General features: G+C 43.8%; 1 protein-coding gene and 1 long non-coding RNA gene across 4 annotated transcripts in view; one reads left to right on the top strand and one right to left on the bottom strand.

Moving 5' to 3' along the window:
• IFT122 (intraflagellar transport 122) overlaps positions 1–24,659 on the bottom strand; it is a 75,837-nt gene that overhangs the window by 21,076 nt on the left and 30,102 nt on the right. For both annotated transcript variants that reach the window (XM_006132833.4, XM_006132835.4), the window contains 3 exons: positions 21,236–21,376; positions 5,894–5,947; positions 1,345–1,506 (listed from right to left, as the gene is read on the bottom strand). In XM_006132833.4, the coding sequence (XP_006132895.1) occupies positions 1,345–1,506; positions 5,894–5,947; positions 21,236–21,376 (357 nt within the window). The remainder of the gene's footprint in view (positions 1–1,344; positions 1,507–5,893; positions 5,948–21,235; positions 21,377–24,659) is intronic.
• LOC142830922 (uncharacterized) lies at positions 14,790–20,913 on the top strand. 2 transcript variants are annotated; one of them, XR_012906471.1, is made up of 2 exons: positions 14,790–17,540; positions 18,305–20,913. It is a non-coding gene; the product is annotated as an uncharacterized LOC142830922 (long non-coding RNA). The 2 variants fall into 2 exon arrangements; XR_012906470.1 differs by having other exon boundaries at positions 14,790–17,701.

Below are 24,659 nucleotides of genomic sequence, written 5' to 3'. Positions count from 1 at the left end.
TAATGATGGCAGGCATAAAAGTCACATATCTATGGAAGAGTAAGTGGCAAGCAAGGGACATCTCCAGAGATCTTATCTTTGTATATTCATCTGGGGGCTTTCTTTATATACTGCTCAATACATTTATTTTCCTTTATGTAGAATTACTCTTAATGACAGGAGACAAAATTTATTAACTTTAAATTAGTTAAGTGGCCATGATTATTCCCAAGAATCAAAAAGACTCATAGCAGCAAGTGATGGGAAACTTAAAGTCTTAAAATTAGATTTATGTTTCTGATGAGCCAAAACTCTGCAGCCAAAAATAGTGGCAGACAGATTACACAAGCAAAGCCCTACACCACATTTGTTTTAATACAGACTCCACAACCTGTTAGAGAATTTTTTTCCATAAGCTTAATATAGTTTTTATGTGTGTCATAGTAAAGTCTTTGTCCTGTGGTGTATAGAATGAGGCTGTGATGAGTGATGAATGAGACTAAACAGTGCACTCATTCACTCATTCTTAGGGATTTTGATAAGAAAATACTATATAAAACTTGAAAACCCAATAATGCTTTCTTATCACCACATAAAAAGGCCACGTTTTTAAAACTGTATACAATTTGTATGGGAACACAATTTTTAAAAATATGCAAAAAAGATTTAATCTTGGGAAGAAAATTTTCTGGTAAACAAAGATGTACTAAATTAGTACACTGTGCTATTTGCAAAGCATGCAAGAGGAAAAAAACATAAGACATTAACTCAATATCCAACTGAAAGAAAAAAGATGGAAAAGATTTTTTAAGTACCGTACAAAGTTGAATTAGTGACAGGTGGATTCAATAATTTCTTCATGTAACGATCAATTACTGTAAAAGGAGAAAACTAAGGATAAAGGGCTCTTTCCAGTAAAGTAACATGGAAGGAAGCAAGAGAGATAAAAATTAACTCTAGGCCTTAACTACATGCCATTTCTATTTATCATTCCATCCAATCAGGTGGGGGTGGGGATTCTACCCCGGTAACATCCCGGAGAGATGAAAAAAAAAAATCATCCACTGAAAAGCTAAAACAGCTTCATGGGCAGCTGGAGAAAATGCAGAACACAGCACTGCTGCATCTGCAGATTCCATTTTAGAAAAAGAACAAACTATACAGACAAGTTTTTAGCAGAGGAAAGGCCCTCTTTTTCACTTGAAAACCAAACAAATTTGATTGGTGGTAATAAACATGAAACCCCACACTTATATTTGTACACAGTACTTTTCAGCATAGAACCATACTTTGTAAATGTTTCTAGTTGCATTAGCTTTATGTTAATATTTCTATATTTAAATACTCGGTTAAAACATTCATTACCTTTGCATAGTCAAACATGCGCAGATCAGTGTACATATCAAGAGCGAGGCTCTCATGTCCACTCTTTCTGTATAGTTTTGCTGCTTCATGGAATTTTCCCTGGTAGGCATAAACATCTGCTAAAAATAGTTCATTGTTACTCTCTCCACGTTTCTTCCTCTCCTGGAAAAAATTAGGACAGGAAATATTCTTGATAGCTATAGGCAGGCCACAGGTTGGAAACAACCACTGAAAAGTTCAACTATTATTAAGATACAGTAATTATGCCCCACCTAGACTTCTCATAGAAATTCTTTACAATTAACAGATTAAATACCATTCTAGTTAAAATGAAGGACAAACAAAATACAATGGAAGGATAAAACACGATGGAAACTTATTCCTACAAATTTCATATAGAAGTTCAAAATACTACCTTTTATATTTTTTTAATCCATCATTTTCTCCGGTAGAAATTTACTAAATCAGATCAAAACAAAATCTGGCCTATCTATCAATATATGCTCAGAAAAGGCCTAACAATGAATGAGCAATGGTAGTGTAGGTCATAAACAGCCTCACAAAGTATGACAGCCTGCTAGTGAATCAGAAATATCCGGTAATACAAGCATGCCCATCATGCATAAAAGCCCATTACTATACACATGTTCAATAACTTTGGAAACAGCTGAATATATAGTCCTGCCAATTCAAGTGCCAATTCAGCAAAGCATTTAAACATCTGCTTAAATCCATACAAAACCATGCAGAAACTTCTGAAGGTCAATAACAGTCTGCTTCCATTTTTGAATACATTCAATATTTGACCATCAAATATCACAAATGTAAACACTAAAAAAGTAGTATTTTTTATTCCTTAAAATTAAGGAATTTCTTCCATATTGCTAGTGGATTACCTCAGTGAGTATCATAAAGATTCCAATTTAAAAAAAATTAAATACTTCACGCTTTGCATAAGGCCTAAACCAGTACAGTTAATTGACACATGGGATTGGGCATAACATGCAAGCTGGCTGAAACCCTACTATCTCAGAGACAAACAAGAAAATTTCAACTAGGAATTTCAGTCAGACATGTATAATCTAAAAAAAAATTCTCCAAAAACTTGAATATAAATTAAACCACAAATTTATCTAATGAAAGAGATACATATTCTCTTTCATTAGAATAGGGATGTTACAATTAGATTAATCAACTAATCGAAAAAGGGCGTTTCCTCTTTGAAATGTAGCAAGAGCCTGCCTGGCTCTTGCTACATTTCAAAGGCCAAAGTGCTGCGTGGCATTCTGCCCCAGTAGGAACTTTTGTGCATTTCAAAGACTGAAATGCCACATGGAGCTCAGGGCCAGTGGGGGACTCAGAGTCCCCCGCTGGCCCTGGGCTCCATGGAGCGCTTCCGCTTTGAAATGTACAAGAGCCCCAGCGGGGACTCTTGTACATTTCAAAGGTGGACGCCACTGTTGTGCTCCTGCCTCCTCCCACGGACCTGGAGCTGCTCCCCAAAGCATCCCTTCCTCTTTGTTGCCTCTTTCCGATAGAGGCAGCAAAGGAGGGCGGGGAAGAGACTAGTCGACTAGTGTGTTGACTATCTGATAAGCTTTTGCTTATTGAATAGTTGATTAGTCGCTTACATCCCTAGTTCAGCGATGAGAATTATTATAATTGGTTGTGTCCTATCATGAAACATGAACCCAGGTAATAGAGGGAAAAAAACTGGTTTGCATACAACATAAGGTTTTGGGGGCTAGGCAGTTAGATGGGTGTACGCTAACAGAATACAAACAACATCTATACTGTATGATACTCAGTATGGGTATCTCAACTGGCTTTAAAAACAAAAACTATAGCAACATTACACATAAGTTTAACCATTCAAAAGTTACTTTAAAAGAGGAGAAAAGATGGCCAGAACACAATGGTTTTCTCTAACCCTTCAAAGTCTTATTTTATCTCTCATTTCTGCAGAGACAGAAGGATAAGAGTATTTAGGTAATTTAAAACAAATGCCCTGCTTATCCTTCAGCAAATTGCCTTTCCCTATGCTCAAGGAGTCACATGTAAGATACATAACATTTAGTGGGAGCAATTTTCAGTGCAGTGCACAAGACTGTAATCACACAATTTCCTTTCTGTATATTATATGGATAAATCACGAAAACATACTTTAGTATATCTAAAAACAGATTGTATGGATATATTAGATAGTGAATCAAACTGTGATCCTTTAATCGGAAGTCATAACATAGTTAATGCAATTCCCTTAAATGGCTTTCAGAACATTTTATGGGAAAAGGTATGTAGTTTTCTATTTTGTCCATTTCTCTTTATCCATTCACCTGGACCTATATTTAAAAGCATGCCAATTCAAGTTAAACCATGCCTATGTTTTACATAAAACTATTAGTTAAAATCTATGTCCCAAACATTTTGAACAGAATTAAGCTATATCTCTTGGAAAATGTAATGGGGTGGATATGTAGATTTATAACATTATAATCCAGATATTCAGATGGAGATCTAGCTTTCACAGACTTCAATGGCAAGACAATTTACCTCCACTGAGGATTTAGTGCTGTATCTGCCCAGTATCTTGGAAATGTATATTAGTCTGTTTCTTATAAAATATAAGAACATGAATTCTGTAATAAAATACATTATGGGGGTGGGGAGGGAAATCCTTCACCCAGGTATAGAATTTCAATCCAGCACTGCCAAAGCAGATACAATCAACATTTTTAGAGATCTCAGGTATTACTGGCTTTGAAAGTTGTGTTTATACAGTTTGAGTTAAAAGAACAATTAAAGGAGTTTTTATACAATAAGTCTTTCAGAGTTCATATCCTTCAGAATTCTTTCCAGGTAGTTATCTTTCCAGATAGTTTGTACTACCTAATGTCACCAATCAGACAGAGAAATGTGTCATTAGTATGAGGAATGCTTCATATTATCAACTTGCAATAGTCTCCATAAACTACAAGAAAGAGTAAGCAGGGATAGAATCAGAAAACTAGAACTTAAAGAGACCCCGAGAAGTCATCAAGTCCAGTACCATACCCATACAACAGGATCAAGCACCATCTAGATAATCCCTGATAGATGTTTATCCAACTTGCTCTTAAATACCTCCAGAGAGATTCCACAACCTCCCGAGGCAATTTATTACAGCGTTTAACCATCATGACACAGTTAGGAAGTTTTTCCTAATGGCCAACCTAAACCTTCTTTGCTGCAGTTTAAGCCCATTATTTCTTGTCTTATCATCAGAGGTTAAGGAGAATAATTTTTCTTCCTCCTCCTTGTAACAACCTTTTAGATACCTGAAAACTGCTATGATGTCCCCGTCCATTTTCTCTTTTCCAGACTAAACAAACCTATTTCTTTTAGTCTCCCCTCGTAGGTCTTGTTTTCTAGGCCTTTAAACATTTTTGCTGCTCACCTCTAGACTTTCTCCACCAACAAAACTAATAGGTGAGCTTATGTTTATTTAAAAGGGAAAGATTGCTAATCAAATAAATACAAACTGCAATACTTAGGATAGGATCAAGAACAGCATGCGTAGAAAGGAAAGAGGACTGAAGTGGCCAGGAAGCGTTTCCTCTTCTCCCACGGATTCAGAAAAAAAATCAGAGTTCCTAGTGCAGCACTTCATCCAGTACTGGATACTAGGGATGTAAGCAACAAATCAACTAGTCAACTATCCGATAAGCTTTTGCCTATCAGATAGTCAACACATTAGTCAATTAGTTACTTCCCCACCTTCCTGCATCTATCACAAAGAGGCAGCAAGGGTGGGAAGAGGATGGGGTGCTGGGGGGAGCAGTCTTAAAAGCCAGTTCCCTCCAGCTGCAGCTCCATAGGACAGGGAAGGAGCGCAGTGGCAGCGCTTCCTTTTGAAATGTGCATTTCAAAGATTGAATGCTGCGTGGAGTGCCCCTCTAATCCCAGGATCAATGCAGCGCTTCCGCTTTGATTTCAAAGGCAGAACGCGCGCTAGTCCTTATCGACCAACTGAATAGTCAATGAAAATCCAATCAACTATTCAAGTGGTCCCCAACCTTTTGGGGCTGCCAGGCACCCGAGAGCGGGGCCACACACGCACCCGGAGGCGGAGCTGTGCACGTGCCTGTGGGTGGGACCAACCATACGGTGCGCGCCCAGTGCTGGCACCACCCATGCACCCCGCTCCTGGGGCCAGCGCCGGCGCTGCTCCTGTGCTGCGCGCCCAGTGGTGGGGCTGCCCATACGCCATGCGCCGGGGCCGGAACAGCCCATGCTCCGCATGCCTGGGAGCGGGGCCGCCACCGCTCATATGCTGCATGCCTGGGGCCGGCGCTGCTCCTGTGCTGCGCGCCCAGGGCCAGTGCCACCCGAGCCGCGTGCCCAGGGGCCAGCACCACCCATATGCTGTGCACCCGTGGCCGGCACAGCCCTTGCACCATGCACCCAGGGGCGGGGCCCCCCAAACGCCGCGTGCCTGGGGCCGGCACTGCCCATGGCAGTGGTAGGCAAGTTTGCTACTTCTATTATATTTAACATTCTTTGTTTTTACCTCTATGCTGCTGATCAGTTCCAGATACCGAAGATCTCGTACTCTGGTAAATGCCTGTTAAAGGAAAAGGGAAAAAAAATAAAAAGATAGCCACTTTATTGGCCAGTAAGCAGCAAGGCCGAAAGCCACCGGGGGACTCATGACAAGATGTGGGGGGAGGTACAGCTCCATGCCTCCAGAAGGGGTGGGGGATGAGGGCAGTCAACCATCCATACTGCCCAGACCACACCACCCTGTCCTCCCCAGACCTCAAAGCCACATTGAGGGGTGTTCTGGTGCTCCAGTGGTGCTCCAGCAATTCAAGGAGGTCTGGGGCTCTGGCCACCACTGCTGTAGCAGCATCAGGGCTGGAAGCTCCGGTCCCCTTTGAATATCAGGACCCCGGGGTAACTGTCCCCTCCCCATTGGCTGCAGCTCTGCATCTGTCCCCCATACCAAAATTAACTGAATTTGTTATATTTTAATCAAGTTGTGGCAGTAACATCAGGATAGACAACCAAATACTATATTTATCTTTGTGCGTATTGAGCTTAGATTGACAACACAGGGTTTTGTGGGGAGCGGTCCCTAACTCAATGGAGTTCTGACCATGATTGGGGGCCCTAGGCACCACAATAAATAAGAAGGTACTATCCAACTGTTTATCATTTAAAAGAAAGAGCATAAAAGGCCAGCAGGCCAATGGAGGTCAGCCCCCTTAAGGGACACAAATCACTAAGATGTTGAATAGTTTTATTCTGGCTATTTTAGGACTTTTTACTTTACTAGTGATGCATGCGAGGCTATTAAGGAAAAAAAAAGGGAAAACTATTCTGCTTGTATGCTACAAGGCAGAACACAAGTCAGTGACAATGTCGAGCAAATATTCCACATATGCTTAGAGTTTTGTATCAAAGAAACAATGTATTAGATTATTCTGAAAATTCAGTATGAAAATAGAACAAACATATTATAATGAAAAGAGAGAGAGAGAGAGAGAGAGAGAGAGAGAGAGAGAGAGAGAGAAAAGGAAGTTAGGCAGGATAAAAGGACTGTGACACCATGTAATATCCTTTGCCAAATAAGATAAATGTACAAACAAAAGATGCCAAGCAGCAAAATCATGTTATAGCAGTTTAGCACTTACAATAAAACCCAGAAATCAAACTCTTTGAACATTGGGGTGTCCCAGACCGCGAACCAAATAAATGCTTAGGAGGAATATATATTCTGCTTACGCAAAATCAGATGAGGAGGAATTAGTCTAATGGCAAATTTTCTAGAAGCTGCTTTTGTTCAGGTTAATCAGCTCTAATTCTAAGAAGATGACAGTACTCACCTTGTATGGAGGTATACTGAAAACTCCTTTTTAAGAATAGCTATTTACATAAAATCATCTACAAAGCTGCACAGAAGACTAGTCCAATGCCTCCATTTATAGGAAAATTTAAAATAAAAAGTTATGTTTGCCTTTCTATTGACACAATTTCATGTGTAAAGGATGCCTATGCCACTTCCTATGTATTTTTAAAATAATTTTGTGTTTTATAGGATATTCATGGCATTGTATTTCTTGTACCCCTTGGCTACGTCTACACTGGCCACAATTTCCGGAAAAGCCATGCAAATCAGGTAAGTCAGGATAGGGAAATCCGCAGGGGATTTAAATATCCCCCGCGGATTTAAATAAACATATTCAAAGTAGGAATAAGAGATCCTCCAGAAAAGGGCTTTATTCCTGAGGATCGCGCCAGTCTAGACGCTTTTTTTCCGGCTTTTCCCCAAGCCGGAAAAAAAGCAGCGGACATGTTTATTTAAATCCGCGGGGGATATTTAAATCCCCCGCGGATTTCCCTATCCTGACTTACCTGATTTGCATGGCTTTTCTGGAAATTGTGGCCAGTATAGATGTAGCCCTTCTGTTTGACAGAAGATGGTACAAAGACACAGACATGTACTTTACTCTATGGAAAACATGTATGCGTCATCTGCCAGTCCAGTAGCCTTTCCAAATACAGGGCTACTCCAGCAGGAAGAAAAAAGGGACAACACCGCACTATGAACATAAAGAAAGTACAATCCCTTCACAGCGGCATCCTCTAAACAGGAGTGAGACAAAGAATAGGAATATTAGCAGCAAAGCATTAGAGCAGGACAAAAACCTAGATGACAGATACATTTCAGCTAAGCAATTCTATGCTGCCACCTAGTGCTAAGAGGAGGTTACTCACCTCGATAGTAACTGATAGAAATGTAGCCGTGTTAGTCTGGTGTAGCTGAACCAAAAAACAGGACTATGTAGCACTTTAAAGACTAACAAGATGGTTTATTAGGTGATGAGCTTTCGTGGGCCAAACCCACTTCCTCAGCTCAAATAGTGGAAGAAAATTGGCACAACCATATATATCAAAGGATACAATCAAAAAAAGGAACAAATATGAAAAGGACAGATCAAATTTCAGAAGAGGAGAGGGGGAAGTAAATGTCTGTGAGCTAATGATATTCAAGGTGATAATTGGGGAACCTATCTTTGTAATGGGTAAGATAATTAATGTCTTTGTTTAGACCGAGGTGTAAAGTGTCAAATTTAAGCACGAATGACAGTTCAGAGGATTCTCTTTCAAGTCTGGTGTGAAAAGGTCTTTGAAGCAGGATGCAGTTAATCAAGTCGTTGAGACAATGCCCTTTCTGGTTGAAATGGCAAGAAACTGTTTTTTCTTTGTGATCCTGTCTAATATCTGTTTTGTGGGCATTGATTCTTTGGCAAAGTGTCTGAGACATTTGTCCAATGTACATAGCAGACGGACACTTTCGGCACATGATAGCATAAATTATATTTCTGGATGAGCAGAAAGACCTTTTCACACCAGACTTGAAAGAGAATCCTCTGAACTGTCATTCGTGCTTAAATTCGACACTTTACACCTCGGTCTAAACAAAGACATTAATTATCTTACCCTTTACAAAGATAGCTTCCCCAATTATCACCTCTAATATCATTAGCTCACCGACATTTACCTCCCCCCCCCATCATCCTCCTTCTGTTCTGAAATTTGATCTCTCCTTTTCATAGGTGTTCATTTTTTTGATTGTATCCTTTGATATATATGGTTGCGCCAATTTTCTTCCACTATTTGAGCTGAGGAAGTGGGTTTGGCCCACGAAAGCTCATCACCTAATAAACCATCTTGTTAGTCTTTAAAGTGCTACATAGTCCTGTTTTTTGTTTCTCGATAGTAACTGACGTTCTTAGAGATGAGTATCCCCGTGGGTGCTCCATATTAGGTCGATGTGCCACTGCTGAGCCCTAGATCGGATATTTCAGAGCAGTGTCCCTGGGGCACTCTTAGGTTGCAGGCATCCTGCATGCATGAGCCCCTGCCTCCCGCTCCTCAGTTCCTTCTCTGGCCCGGAATGATGCCATGAGAAGGCCAGAATCCTGAAGTAGAGGGGAGGGAAGGTTGTGGACCACCCATGGGGACACTCATCTTGAAGAACATCATTTACTATCAAGATGAGTAACCTCCTCTTTGAGAGTGAGATGTCCCCGTGGGTGCTCCACATTAGGTGACTACAAAGCTATTTCCATTTAGGGAAGTAGGGACTTTGGATCTGGCAGAAAAGTGGTGGAAAGAACTGCCTTAGCTAGTTTCAGGTTGGAGAGAGGTCCCTGTGTAAGTGCGTAGTGCTTTGCAAGCGTGTGGTCAGAGGACCATGTGGCAACTGTGCAAATGTCTCTTATGGGTACTTTGCAGAGGAATGCTATAGAGGTAGCCATGGCTCTGATTGAGTGTGCCCTTATGCTCTCTGGAGGGGGCACATGTGAATGCGAGTAACAGAGCTTGATACAATTTGAGATCCAGTGGGGGAGTCTCTGTGATGAAACGGCCTGGCCCTTATTGTGGTTTGCTATCAACACAAATAGTCTGGGAGACGCTCAAAAAGGTTTAGTTCATTGCAGATAAAAAGAGAGCACTCTGTGCAGGTCAAGTGTGTGCATTTTCATCTTGAAGGAATTGGCAAGTGGTTTGGGGAAGAAGGTGGGAAGGTATATTGTCTGATTGAGGTAGAAGGATGAGTATACTTTGGGGAGGAATTTGGGATGGGTAAGTAAAGTGACCTTGTCTTTAAAAAAAGGTGGTGTATGGGGGAAATAAGCAGTTAGGGCTGCGATATCTCCCACCTGTTTCGCTGAGGTAATTGTTACAAGGAAAACAGTTTTCATAGATAAGTGTAATAATGAGATGGTGGCCATTGGTTCAAAAGGTTCAAAACTCTAATGGAGATTATTGCAAGGCCCATTTGTTTAAGGTGCAGTAGGCAGTCGATGGTAGGTAGGAGGATGTTGAAGAAACTTCCCGGTGGCATACACACCACGTCAAGAATCTTTTCCATTTCTAAAGGTAAGTCTTATGAGTGCTCTGCACCCTTCTGTGAGCAAGTCAATTCTAGCTTAGAGAACCATCCAGGAGCCACACTTTCAGGTGGAATGAGTGGAGGTTCAGTTGGATGGCATGTGGGCCTGTCTGAGGAAAGAGATCCTCTCTGTAAGGTAGGTGGATCAGTCACGCACGGGACATTGCCATTAGAAAGCCGAATCATGGTTAGAGTGGCCATGCTGGAGCTTTAAGTATTAGGGGGCTTTGTCTCTCCTTGTCTTGTGGACTACCCTGTTCAACAGAGGTATGGGAGGAAACACATACATTAGGCGGGATGTCCAGCTGATGAGGAAGACATCTCCCATTGATCCCTTGCCGATCCCCGCCCTGGAACAGAATAGGGGATATTTCATGTTAGATTGCGTGGCAAACAGATCAATGGTGGGGTGACCCCACTGTCAGAAGATGCCCGCCAATATGTGTGGATTGATTTGCCACTCGTGTTCGGCTGGATGGGCTTTGCTCAGTGCGTCTGCCGTTGTGTTCAGGGTGCCCGGAAGGTGCACTGTGGTAATATTTATGTTGTATTTCAGGTACCAGTTCCAAAGTGCTATGGCCTCTGTGCAAAGCACTTGAGATTGGGCTCCGCCCTGATGATTTATATAAAACATTGCTGTGATGTTGTCTATGTACAGTCTGACATGACTGTTGGTGATGAATGGAAGAAATCGGACACATGCATTCCTGACTGCACCGAGTTTCAGGATGTTTATATGTAAGTACTTGTCACTGCTGAATCACAGACCCTGGCAAGTATGATGTCATAGGTTGCCACTCCATCCTGTACGAGACACATCTGTCGTCATAAAGACAAGATGGTTCTGATGGGTAGAAAGGGACTCCGGAACAAAGATTCTGTGGACTTAGCCACAAGCGTAAGGATTCCTTTACTATCATTGGGAGGGCTAGGGATTTGAATATTGGGTGGACATTGGGTCTGTAAACCTGTCCCAGACAGCCCTGTAAGCATCTCATGTGAAGGTGAGCATTGTTGATGATGAATGTTGTAGAAGCTGTAGAAACCATTTTCATATTTAGCTAGAAGCCATCTTGTATATCAGAAACCATTTCAACTTTTCTCTCAAGCACGTAGACCAGAGTGAACTTTCTGTCACCCCGTGAGAAGAGGCCTACAGGATGGGCTATTGGTATGTGTTAATTGGGCTGGTTGGGACAGGAGATGTACTCCCTCGCACCTGTCCGCCATCTTGTTGATAAGGCTTTGTTTTTCCAAATTTAATTGAGGATTTCTGTAATTGGATGCCCTGATGTCAGACTGTTTGGTTAAGGGTATAAAGATACTAGGATTGATTGTATTAGTAGCCTTACTGGGTCTGGCTCTGCTGTGACCACGTTTGGCTCATGCTGTGCTTTATTAATTAATAAAGCTGCTTGTTAGCTGCCTAAACACAGAGGAGCGTGTTTTTGCTTCGACAATTTGGAGGTTCCACCGAGATTCCTAACGCGCCACTTGCCCGTATGGATGGACCGGCACTCCACTTCCAAACCTCTCAGAGCGCTCAAGAGAAGGTAAAGGGGATACCTGTTACGAAATCTCCTGGTTGAGGGCTTGGGATTTGGAGTGACGGCCGGCCATCAGGGTAAGGGGAGCTACGGAATTCAATTTTGTGGAGCGGCTAACATTTTTGTCTGTCTGTGTCTGTCTTTGTCTATTAGGCCTGTCTTATGTGTCACAGTTCCAAAAGGGCACACCGGTGTCTCTAGTGAGGCAGCCATGCGCTGGACCCTCTGTGTTCGGACGCTAAAAGCTGGTGTGGTGCCATTACTCTCTCTCGGCACACGGAACTGTGGGGAAGCTTTGTTGTCTCTCTCTGTTATTTGTGGGCGTAGTACTGACCTCTGAGGCTAACCCCAGGCCATAGTGCCCCATTCCGCCAGGCTGTCTCCAGGCGCCAGGACGTGGTGTTCTGCCGGGCTGGGGCAGGTGCCGGAAACCCCTGCGAGGCAGGTGGACCTTGAGTCCAGTGCTTCGCAACAAAAAGGGGGGGGACCAGTGCGAGCAGGTGAATTCTTGATTCGGTGACTCGCAGAGCGAGCAGGCGGATCCTGATTCAGTGACTCGCAGAGCAAGCAGGCGAATCCTGTTTCGGTGACTCGCAGAGCGAGCAGGCGGATCCTGATTTGGTGACTCGCAGAGCGAGCAGGCGGATTCTGATTCGGTGACTTGCAGAATATGGTGTAAGCAGGCGGACTTTAGTTCGGTGTCTTACAGAATTAAGCGCGCGCAGGAAATGGGGGTAGGTCAGTCTACAGGAATTCCAGTGCCTTTATGTTAAGTGTTTTCTGGTATAGGATCCTAATGAAGTCTGATATTAAGTGCCGGGTGTCTTAGGGCAGCGTCACTTAATAGAAACCCATGGGAACTAGACAATAAATAAAGATGCAGCTAAATGTGGAAACTATAGGAAAAATGTGAAAAAGGAGAAAAAAATGTGTGTGGAAAATGAGTATGAATGTAATGAGTGAAGAATGAATGCCGTTGCATAGGTCTGAGACTTGAGCTGATCCCAGCTGCACCAGGGCTCTCCCACGAGGGAGCTCTGAACGCAAGGGGGGGGGTCAGCTGAACCTCGAGACTCAGCGGATATGTGAGGGAGTGACGACTCCCCTTATTTCATGAGCTGCTAAGGTCTGACACTCTAGACCCGGCAGACTCTTTCTTTGGAGTGTGTAAAGTTAGTTTAAGTGGGGGTTAGTCTAAACACCCCCCACTCTGCCGAAAGGCACCCCTGTGTACTACATGTACGTGCATAATGGTCCAAGGACCTGTAAGCATTTAACAAATTGGAAAAGAGGAAAAATTAAAGCTATGAGGGATGAAAGTAAAGCTCAGAAAAGCAAAAATCCACCCTGCAGTAAGATAGGTAACTTAAAAGTTGCTGCAGCACCTCTGTGCCAAAATAATACATAAGAAGTGGAAAAAAAAAAAAGAAAATAAAATTCTCAGTTGGCACACCCATATCAACCAAGCTTAGGGGGAAAATCTGGCACAACATCACCCCTCTATCCCTCTTTATAACGCATACACAGATAGAGAGGAAACATGAAAAATAACTGAAAGGAATTAGCTCTTCCCTTTGAAAACACGGGCTCCTGTAACAAACTTGCCCGATCCAAAGCAAAACACAAAGTTTAAAATAAGTTTAATAGTTTAAAGAAAGTGTTCCTCCAAATCCTAAAGGGGAGGAAAAAAACAAACAAACCTGCTTTAAGAAATGACTCGTTTCTTGCAGCCTCTTCTAATCATCTTAGCAATGAAACAGTCAAGTTAAACATTTGGCTACAGATACTTTGTTAAAATCTATTAAAGAGAAAATAAGGAATTCTACTGAAACTTAATTGGTTAACCGCATAAAAGAATAGAATCTATACATTGTAAATTTGTAAAACCTGCACCCTAAGGGTTAAATGTGTCTTCCAAGGAACCTAATTATTGTTTAAAAAAATCCAAGCCCAGAAACTTCACAGTGTTTCTGGTCAAGGCTGAGCTGATAGCACTTTTGGCTTGCTTTCAGATCCAAGGTTGTGTGTGTCTGCAAACTGCCTGTCTGTTCTGGAAGGGGGGGAGCACTGTCCCCCATAAGTAAGTCTGTAACATTGCATGTGATTCTTTTCAGGAAAGGAAAACCTTTTTGCTTGCTGGAATAGTAACTAGCAAGCACCTTGTTCTAAGAGTTTCTGTGGCAGTAAAAAAAGCCTGGTCTGCAGTACAAGAGGGAAACTGAGGCATGCCACCTTTAACTTAATAATTAAATAATAAAGTAATTTACTCAAACCCTCTGAAGCTAGTGTTCAAAATAAAAGCATACAATTGGGTAACAGCAGGCTGATCAAAAAGTAGCAAAAATCTGTAAAGAAAAAGTGTTCTAAAATATAATGCACCACCCCAATGTGGGTAGAAATGTTTTCTTTGTCTTTCAGATCATCAAGAAGCGCTAATATCATCTGAAAATTAACTGAAAAAAAAAAAAACATGGTTCTGTGTCATGACATAATAAGTTTGTGTTCTGTGTTCTGTCCAGATTTGTCTTGTGTGTGTCTTAATTGTGATATATGTATTTCAAATGTTGTGTGTACAATATTGTTGTTTTAATGAATGAATAATTTAAGTCCCTTAAATAATCTTAACATTGTGCTTTATATAAATGGTTCTTGCCTTTATAATTTTAGTAGAGTTTTAGTAGCAGGCTATGCAGTTTGTACTGTCTAGAATGTAGTGAAATCTGCTCCTCTACCTGCTGTTTTTCCCTTCTGTCCTACCATCGCCAGCTCCTATGCCGTCTCTTTCAGAACTGGCCCTCCTGCAAGACCAAGCCCCAGAATCGGAAAAGCAGGAGTGGAGACTGGCAGGGTGCACCTTGCACCCAGACCACTTGTGGTGCAGCTCTGATGGCCACATTGTTGCCCCAGTGGTCTTGCTACCTCACCTTGCCCCCGTGCTCCCTAGATTGTAAAGGGGGGATGGTAGCAATCCTAAAACAAAATTGGTTTGCTCCCAAATTCTCCCAAGCAGCCAAAGATTACTGTCTGGCTTGCCCTGTCTGCCAAGCCCACAACGTGGGTAAACCTGTAAAGACAGTTCCGGCAACCAGACCTCCGCCTTTAGGACCATTTCTGAATTTACAAATGGACTTTATTCAATTGCCTAAATGTCAATCCTTTGAATAATGTGCTGGTTATTGTTTGCTTGTTTTTGGGATGGGTAGAAGCTTATCCCTGAAGGAAACATGATGACATCACAGTAGCTAAGAAACTTCTAAATTATTACATCCCATCATGGGGAATACACCTTGTGATCTCCGGTGATAAAGGTACCCACTTTACTGGGCAAATTGTTCAAAAAAAACTAGAGAAGTACTACTCTCCCAGACAAGCACTGCACTGTGCACGACACCTGGAGAGCGCAGAAACAGTAAAAAGATGAAACAGGATTTTAAAGAACGAACTTGCTAAAATATGTGAGAACTCTGGCTTAACATAGATAGTAGCACTCCAGATTGCCCTAATGAGCATGAGAGCCACTCCTAATCAGAAAACTGGACTCAGTCCACATGAAATTGCATGTGGCCAACCTATGAGACTGTAAAGTAGCCCAGAAATTAACCTGGCTGATGCCACACTTGTTAAAGGAAGCATAGTCAAGAATTGTCAGGAACTTATGAGGTGTGTACAGTCTTATCATTTACAGGTTAAGGACGCCTTCCAGGAGGCCCCAACTGAGCTGTGCCTTAAACTACAACCAAGAAACTGGGTTTGCGTGAAAGTTCACCAGCGGAAGACTGCCCTGGAACCCAGGTGAAAGTGTCCCTACCAAATCCTTCTGACCACCCATACTGCTGTAAAGTGCGAAGGATTGCCCACCTGGATTCACGCATCCCACTGCAAACCCGTCCTGGCCCCTACAGAAGTCGGCCCCAATAAGGAGCACCGCAGACCTGGTACCGGAGACCCAGGTCCAGAAGCAGATGGGAATCACCACAGACCTGGTACCAGAAACCCAGGTCCAGAAGTAGACGAGGATCAGCACAGGCTTGGTACCGGCAATCCAGGCCCAGAAGCAGACGAGCCTGAGAGACCAAGGCTAAGGTACCAGCTGCGGCCCAAAAGAACCTGCCAGCGATAGGTGAAGCAAACTACGAAGTCCTGAAGAACAGCCAGCATGAGGCTGGACAAACAATTCATGTTAAGCTTATGCTTAATCTTGTTTTTAATATTTAGTAGTTATAACCTATATGGTTCAAATGTGTTTATGCTTTTAATGAACCAAGTTTCCCAAGAATTTAATTCTACAGGTTGCTGGATATGTGCTCACAGTCCAGTACATTCAGAAGGAGGCATCCCAATAATTCCAGTCCCACTAAACAACACTCAAATGAATGGCACACTGTTTAGTAAACTAAGCCAAATGATACTTGGCAGGATAAAGAGTTTACTAACCCAGGGTATATCCGCCTAGCCTTGACCCCAATTGGAAAGTACTGCTAGACATGTAACGGTTCAGGAGCCAGGGTGAGAAAAAGCCAAACCAAATGGCCCTAGACTATGTCCTAGCTAGTAAGAGCGGGGTTTGTGCCTTAGTAAGAAGAAAATGCTGTGGGTATATTTCTGACACCAGCAAAGAAGTAAAGGAAGATGCCTCAGAAATTAAAAGAACTGTGAAACGCCTAAGGCAGGGGGAAGACTGGACCCTCTGGGATTGGTTGGGAGGCTGGTTTGGACATGTGGGAACTTGGATTTTGCAAAGAGTAGTTTTAGTATTGGCTATATTCTTTTGTGCTTATTGCTGTTTCTTGTTAATCAAATGCTGTATTTCTTGTATTCTAGAAAACACAAGATAGACCCTTACCAAAGGGAATGTGGAACTCATGATGTTAAAATAGGATGAGCAGAGAAAGGAACAAGAAATGTACATAAATACTTTAATGGAAAATGGAGGTATAAAATGGTTTCAAGGTTAGCCTTTAAAAGGCTAAAAGGGGGGAGTTGTAGAAGCTGTAGAAACCATTTTCATATTTAGCTAGAAGCCATCTTGTATATCAGAAACCATTTCAGCTTTTCTCTCAAGCACGTAGACCAGAGTGAACTTTCTGTCACCCCGTGAGAAGAGGCCTACAGGATGGGCTATTGGTATGTGTTAATTGGGCTGGTTGGGACAGGAGATGTACTCCCTCGCACCTGTCCGCCATCTTGTTGATAAGGCTTTGTTTTTCCAAATTTAATTGAGGATTTCTGTAATTGGATGCCCTGACGTCAGACTGTTTGGTTAAGGGTATAAAGATACTAGGATTGATTGTATTAGTAGCCTTACTGGGTCTGGCTCTGCTGTGACCACGTTTGGCTCATGCTGTGCTTTATTAATTAATAAAGCTGCTTGTTAGCTGCCTAAACACAGAGGAGCGTGTTTTTGCTTCGACAATGTGCACGCTGCCACGTGCCCCAACAACTTAAGGCATTTGAGTGCTGCTGTGCAGGGGCTGGATCGTAAGATGTTTACTGAGGCCACAATTTTTTGGAAATGGTTTATAGGGAGGGATGTGGTGGCCCTTGTTGAGTTGAGGCATGCTCCTATAAATTGCATCTTTTGTGTAAGAGACAGCATCGATTTGGCTTCGTTCACTTGAAGGTTGAGGTGTCGGAATAGGTGTCTTGTGATTGACAGAACGGCAGGAATTGTTGTGTGAGTGTGCCTTGAGAAGGCAGTCATCCAGGTAAGGAAATATGATAACTCTATGTTTTCTCAGATATTCTGTGACCACCGCTAGAACTTTTTAAAAGACCCTCGGGGCCATAGATTGTCCGAATGGCAATGTTGAGAATCTACAATGAAACGAAGAAAACGACTGTGAGCAGGGCGGATGGCAATATGAAAGTATGCATTCTGCAAGTCGAGGAACGAGACCCAATCGTCTTGTTTCAATGCCAGTAATATAGTGGCAAGAATTACCATCTTGAATTTTTGTTTCTGAACAAATTTATTGAGGACCTGAAGGTCTCAGATGGGTCTCCAACCTCCCGATCTTTTTTCTGTCAAGAAGTAATGGGAGTAGAACTCCTTACCCCTAAATTGTGTGGGGACTGGTTCAATCACATTTATGTGAGAGTGAGAATGGTCCCTGAAGAGGGACCAGGAAGGGGAGAGAGACAGGAAGGGAATAAGATAGCCTTTTTCAATTATCTGGAGGATATACATATATATCAGAGGTTATACGTTGCCAGTTGTTAAAGAAAGGTACTAGTCAATGATGAAACAGGTTTGCTTGCAACGATGGTGTTGGAACAGGTGAAAGGTTCTCAAGACCCTCGACCTGATATTCAAATTTGCTTATCAGACTGTTGGGAGTTGATAGAGGAAGGGCATCGTCATTGGGTTCTGCCTCTGCTCTGTTGGTATTGGTCTTGTCTGTTGTAATGTTGTGTATATGAAGGGTATCAGGTCTCGGGTAGCGCTAATACCTATATTGCCTTCTTCTAGATGCCTGGTTGTGGACCCCAAGGACCAAAGCGTTACTCTGGAATTTTTCATGAAGTGGAGAATTTCGTTGGTGTTAGCTGCAAACAAGTTTTGACCATCAAAAGAAAGATCTTCCACTGTAGATTGAATCTCTCTGGGAAATGGAGTGGAGTTAAACTATGACTCCCTTCATTACTACTGCTGTTGCTGTGGATCATGCAGCCATGTCAGCAGCATCTACTGCAGCTTGCAATGCTGTTCTAGGTATCGTGTGACTCTCCGATACCAGTGTTTTGTACTGGTGTCTTTTAATCTTGGGAATAACTGTGGTAAAGTCATTAAGTTTGGTGTAATTTCTATAGTCGTATTTGCTTAATTAAAAGCACATAGTTAGAAATGCGAAATTGTAAAGTGGAAGACGTGTATATTTTGCGTCCAGATTAGTCAAGTCTTTTGCTATCGCAGTCTAATGGCGTGGATCGACATTGTTGTTGCTTGGATTTTTGTTGTGCAGCTTCCACCACGAGGGAATTAGGTACTGCGTTAGTAAAAAGAAATTCAGATCCCTTGGGAAGGACATAATACTTCTTATCTGTTCTCTTTGCGGTAGAAGAGATTGATGCCAGAGTTTGCCTCACCATCTTTGCCAGTTCCATTATTGCAGAATTAATTGGTAGTGCTATTTTTGATGGTGGTACTGAGTGCAATGTCAGTTAACTCATTTTGGTTTTCCATAACCACCTGAAAAGGAATGTTTTATTCAGTAGCTACATGTTTAAAAAGATCTTGGAAACGTACATCATCATCTGAGGTAGTTGGAACTGGGGGCACAGACCCTTCCTCCACTGGGGGAGGGGTGGTATTTTGGTCCAGAGAGGCTTTGCCCATCTTCTGTGGGTGGGTCCCCTTTGTGTATTTGTTTAGAAGAGGAATATTGCACTCTGTATCGTTTCCAGCCATGCTGGTGTTTTTGATAGTATTGCCATTTGTCCCAATATTGCCAGTGGGGGTATGATGCAGGTGGAGGTACCCAGGGATTGCCATCATAAACAATCTCCAATAATTTATAAATTTATCTCCTAGAACTGGAAGGGACCTTGAAAGGTCATTGAGTCCAGTCCCCTGCCTTCACAGCAGGACCAAGAACCATCCCTGCAAATTTTTGCCCCAAATCCCTAAATGGCCTCTGCAAGGATTGAACTCACAACCCTGGGTTTAGCAGACCAATGCTCAAACTACTGAGCTATCGCTCCCCTTATCGTATATAAAGGCATACTCTCAAATCTGGAAGAGTAAATAGTCTGATCTGTGTAATTAGAATTTTCTGGAGGAAAACCCCTAGAGAATTCATCTTAAGATTCAGATTAAAACCTTTCCTGAGAAAGTGATCTCTGTGATGTTAACATAACAGGAGAGCGACCAGGGTCTAAAAATGGTGAGTTAAAAGTAAATGAGCTGAACAAGGCTTTGTGTTGAGTGTAGTGCCCAGCTGGTGCTGTCGGTGCCATTGTAGGAGACACAGATGCTACGTGAGGCACTGAATCATGCCTTGGTGCTGAGGAAACTAGCACCGCATTAGGCTTCTCTGTAGTGGAGACAAAGGCTCCTGTTGATATGGTTGGCGCCGCGCACTTATGCTGCACTGGCAGGATTGTATCAGTGCCGGATGGTGCTGCAGCTAACAAGACAGGCAACTTGAAGCCTGATGCCTCAGAGAGTGATTTAGCATATGCCTGTTCGTTATATGCGCCAGCAGCTCCAGAGACGACCGAAGTGTCGTTTGCGCTGAGGTGCAGTGCTGTTGCTGCTGCTCTTGTTACCAGCCGTGAGGAAGACGGCCGTTTTGGTGCCATAGCCCCCCTGAGGTAATAAAGAGGCTTGCTTTTTGGTTCCCTGCTGTTTGTGTTCCTTGGGCTGCTGGCCCGGGTTTGAAGCTGGTCTGAGACAATTTTCAAGTAAAAATAGCTTGAGGCAGAGGTCTCTGTCTTTCCGTGCCCGCGATTTCAGCTCTGCACAATGAAGACATTTTTGGGATATATTTTTCTCTCCCAGGCAGCGGACGCATTGTGAATGGCCGTCCAATATGAGGATAGGCTCTTTACATGACGAGCAATGTTTAAATCCCAGGGAGCCAGGCATAACTGTGAAAGCAGTCAGTAACTGCAAAAAAGGGTTAACTGGGAGGAAAAAAATCCACTTATACTAATCTAGGTTTTTTTTTAAACTAAGTAACTAACTACAATATCAATAACTGGAGAGAAAAATCTTGTTTTTTAAATGGAGATAATCATGTAGACATGAAGCAGCTACAGAGCACAGCTGAGGCCGTCTTTAGCTGGAGGCAGTAGAGATAGAACTGCGGAGTGGGATGGGGGGCGCTCACGCATGTGTGATGCCTGCAGTCTAAGAGCCTGCAGCAGCAGGCATGTGCATGCGTGGCCCCAGGAATGCCGCTCTGAAATCTCCGATCTAGGGTTCGGCAGAAGTGCACCAACCTAATGTGGAGCACCCACAGAGACATCTCTCAAAGAAGAAGTAGTACACTTATACAACACTAAATCCTGATTCCTTTTTTTGTTGAAATACTGTAGCCTGATTTATTAAACTTTTATTAAACTCATTTAACTATTTCCGGAATTGAAATGGAATTTCTTTAAAGTTTTTATGTATGAAATAAATCAAAAATATAAAACCAACTTCTCTTTAGTGTAGATATTAGCTATTCTGCATGTTTTTGTCAGGAAAAAAATGAAGCATCATAGTTTGCCTTTTATAATGTGCATAAGATGTTGAGTAGATTCTTCTCTAATTTTTACATATGAAGTATGTCAGATACATTAACCATAGCTCCTAATATGAAAGAGTAGACATTGTATATACACCACTTTTCACTCCAAACACAAAAATACAAGATTGCAAAATTCCTGCTGCTCTACAAAATAAGTATTTTACCTTTTTAGCAGTTTCAAATTCTAGACCTTCTAAGGCCTCCATAGCCAGCTCTTTCCAGTCAGTGTCAGTTACTCCTAAACAAGCAATCTGATAGGCTTCTTTGAACATTTTCCGTTCCAGATATTGATACATAGGTGCAGACTGAGGATTTCCGTAGAGAAATATTTGTCAAAAGCAAAATATTAAGATTAGTGAACATATTTAGTGAATAAATCTGCTCATTTTCCAACCCCAACTGTTACAAACCCACTATGTACCCAATCTATTTTTCTGTATTATAAATAAGAAAGTGTTCAAGATAGAACAATAGTTATAAACATAATACAGTAATTTACTCTGTGAATTAACTAAGTACAATCCAGAACAGTGGGGAAGAGGATAACTGAACTCCAAACCTTTTTGTCCTGAGAGCACTGCTTGCTAGGATCTGAGATCCTATAATTCGGTACAAGCATTCATGTAGTGCATTCTTTACTTATCCACAACGCTAAACGATGCCAACAGTAGTTCTAGGCATGTAAGAAGTGCAGAATCATGTCAAGGGCCTGCACTGATTCCCCCGTTCCCCCCTTTTGTTTGTTTGGTTTTGATGTTCATTTTTAAGCCATTGTCAAGTAGAAAAAAAACATCTAGTGCAGGGGTTCCCAAACTTTTTGACACGGGGACCAGTAAATCCATTCACGAACTTTTGGAGGACCAGTAATATTCATTTGCATATTCATTAATCAAATGATGAATATTCAAATAAGTTGTTTCTGGTCCTCCCAAATCTCCCAGTGCCAGCTTTAGCAAAGCTTTTGATATGGTCACCCACAATATTCTTGCCAGCAAGTTAAGGAATATGGATTGGATAAATGGGCTGTAAGACAAACAGAAAGCTGGTTAGAACCAGGGTTTCCCAAACTTTTTACTTTAATTGGAACCCTTTTTTTTCAGTTCTGCTTTTTGCAGCCCAAAAATATAAACACATGAAAAACAAACTGAGAAAATACCAGACATATAACATGTCTGGTATTTTCTCATTAGGTAAGTTGTATTATTACTAGATGTATCAGTTTGTAGTTTCGAACTGCCTGGCTGGTAAATGTGCTCAGGCTGCATGAGTGTGTCTACCAGCCAGTCTACCGGGGGGGGGGGGGGGGAGAGAACAGTAGAATCCCTGTGCCAGACTAACTCGTGCTTTGTGGGTGGGGGGGGGGGGAGAAGAGGGGAATGGGGTCGGGTCAGTCCCACTCTCTGCAGGCCAATTCATTCCTCCCCCTTGCTGCGCCTCTGGCCAGCCCCACTTTCCCCAACCCCCTCCCTGGCAGTCAGTTCTCCCCCTCTTCTCTTCCCAATTTCCCTTGGCCAGCCCCGCTGCCTGCGTCCAGCCCTCCTTCCAGCGGCCACTTCTCCCACCCCGCCCACATCTTCCCCGGCCAGCTCCCTGCCCCCAACCTCACACCCCCCGGCAGCCCTGCTTCCACCGGCCCCCCAATCTCCCCAGCCTGCCCTGATTCCCCCATCCAGTTCTGCTTCCGGTGGCCAGCTCTCCCCACCTCCTCACCCCAGAATCCCCTGGCACCTGCACCTTCCCTTAGCCCTGCACCCTCCTGGTGCCTCCCTTTGCCCTCTTTTTCCCTAATACCCACCCCCTCACCAGTCTCTGCCCCATTCCCCTCCTGCCCATCTGTGCCCTCACACACAATTTGTTCCATCCTGACTTTCCTCATGCCCACCCCTTCTCTCAAGCCTCCTCCCAGCCCCCAGTGCCCTTCCCCTCTCCCAGCATCACCCTGTCCCCCCTCCCACTGACACCACCCCTCCTGCCCTTTCCCTCATGGTCTGCACTTGGCCACCTGGCATTTGTCTCTCCCGCACCCCTGTCCCTTGGTACCTTCCCCTACCAAGCCCCTTCTCCTTCCACCCCTTTCCCCACCGCTCTCCTTTCCCCACCGCTGCCGCACGAGCCGGTTCCTACCTTCTCCTTCCATGATGCGGGGCGGGGTCCGCGCTCAGGCCCCGGAGGCTGAACCCGGAGCCAGCCAGGCCCCGCCACGTGCCTCCCGCGGGTTTCAAAACCCGGGCCGTGACGTCACGTCACGCCTGGGCGTCCTCCCCGCCCACATGCAATGCCGCGCACGGGCGGCAGGCGGCGAGGAGGAGCCGCGCGCGGCAGAAACGTACAGGGCCGAGGGGACGCTCTGGGGGCGGGGCGGGAGGATGCGCGGGGGTGGGGCCCGCTCCAGGCAGAGCCAGGGAGAGACCCAGCCCCACAGAGCGCTGGAGCAGGGCCCCGGCTCTTAACTCGCCGGCACTTCTGGGTGCAGGGGCACAGGGCCAAACGGATCGAATTGGCCTAAGGGACGGCAGCTGCCAGGCGTGCTGAGGCCCAGCAATTTTTTTCCGGGCCGCGGACCATAGTTTGGGAAACGCTGATCTAGTGTCCAAGGGCAAATCAGTTATAGTCCACTGAATATATTAATGCTTCTATTGTTTGGGATTTTTCCCATAATGCAGGAAGACTCACTATTGATTGACACAGAATGTATAAATATATTACCAACTGGATACATCTATGACTGAAAGTGGCTGGCTGCTGCGGACAACCTATGCATGATCACACGCTGCCCCCACCCCAGCACAATCCTTACAACTCCCTTTGGCCAGTTTCCATAGGTCACACTAGTGGGTACAGGCAGCTTGCAGAGCTCCCCTGCCCCCATGATGTGTACCACACAGACACACACATGCTGGCCCCAGTAGCCAGCCACTTTAGCGGCGTATGGGAGCACGGCAGGCAGGGAGTCTACCTGCGAGTCCTGCTAGGCTGCTGGCCAGCAGCTGCCTAGGGTAAGTGCCTACCAGCCAAAGCTTGCACCTAACCCCCCCATACCTTCCTATACTCTAACTCATGCACCAGTTCACTACTCAAACCCTATGCACTCTCTCTCACACCCTTACCCCTGCTCATAACTCCTTCCCAGGCTCTGCATCCCCTCCTATACCCCGTCCCACATCATAATCCTCTCCTGCATCCAAACCACCTCCCAGCCCTGCACTCCCCTCCTGAATCCCATTCTCTGGACCAGGTCACAACTCCCTCCTTCACCCAACCTCCATCCCAGACCCTGCACCCCCTCCATTAATATCACAGAAAAGTCGCAGGGGATAGCCATTTTAGTCTGTAACTTTAAAAAGAACATAAGAACAGCTATACTGGGTCCATCTCTCCCAGTGTCCTGTCTGCCGACAGTGGCCAATGCCACATGCCCCAGAAGAAGTGAACAGAACAGGTAATCATCACATGATCCCTCTCCTGTCATCCACTGCCAGCCTCTGACAAACAGAGGCTAGAGACACCATTCCTACCCATCCTGGCCAATAGCCATTGATGGACCTAACCTCCCTGAATTTTTCTAGTTCTTTTTTGAACCCTGTTAAC

This window comes from Pelodiscus sinensis, chromosome 11 (genome assembly GCF_049634645.1).
Source record: "Pelodiscus sinensis isolate JC-2024 chromosome 11, ASM4963464v1, whole genome shotgun sequence".
In the NCBI taxonomy this organism is placed as follows: Eukaryota; Metazoa; Chordata; order Testudines; family Trionychidae; genus Pelodiscus; species Pelodiscus sinensis.
Note: the sequence above shows the minus strand (reverse complement) of the source record. Positions and strands in the feature narration are given on the sequence as shown.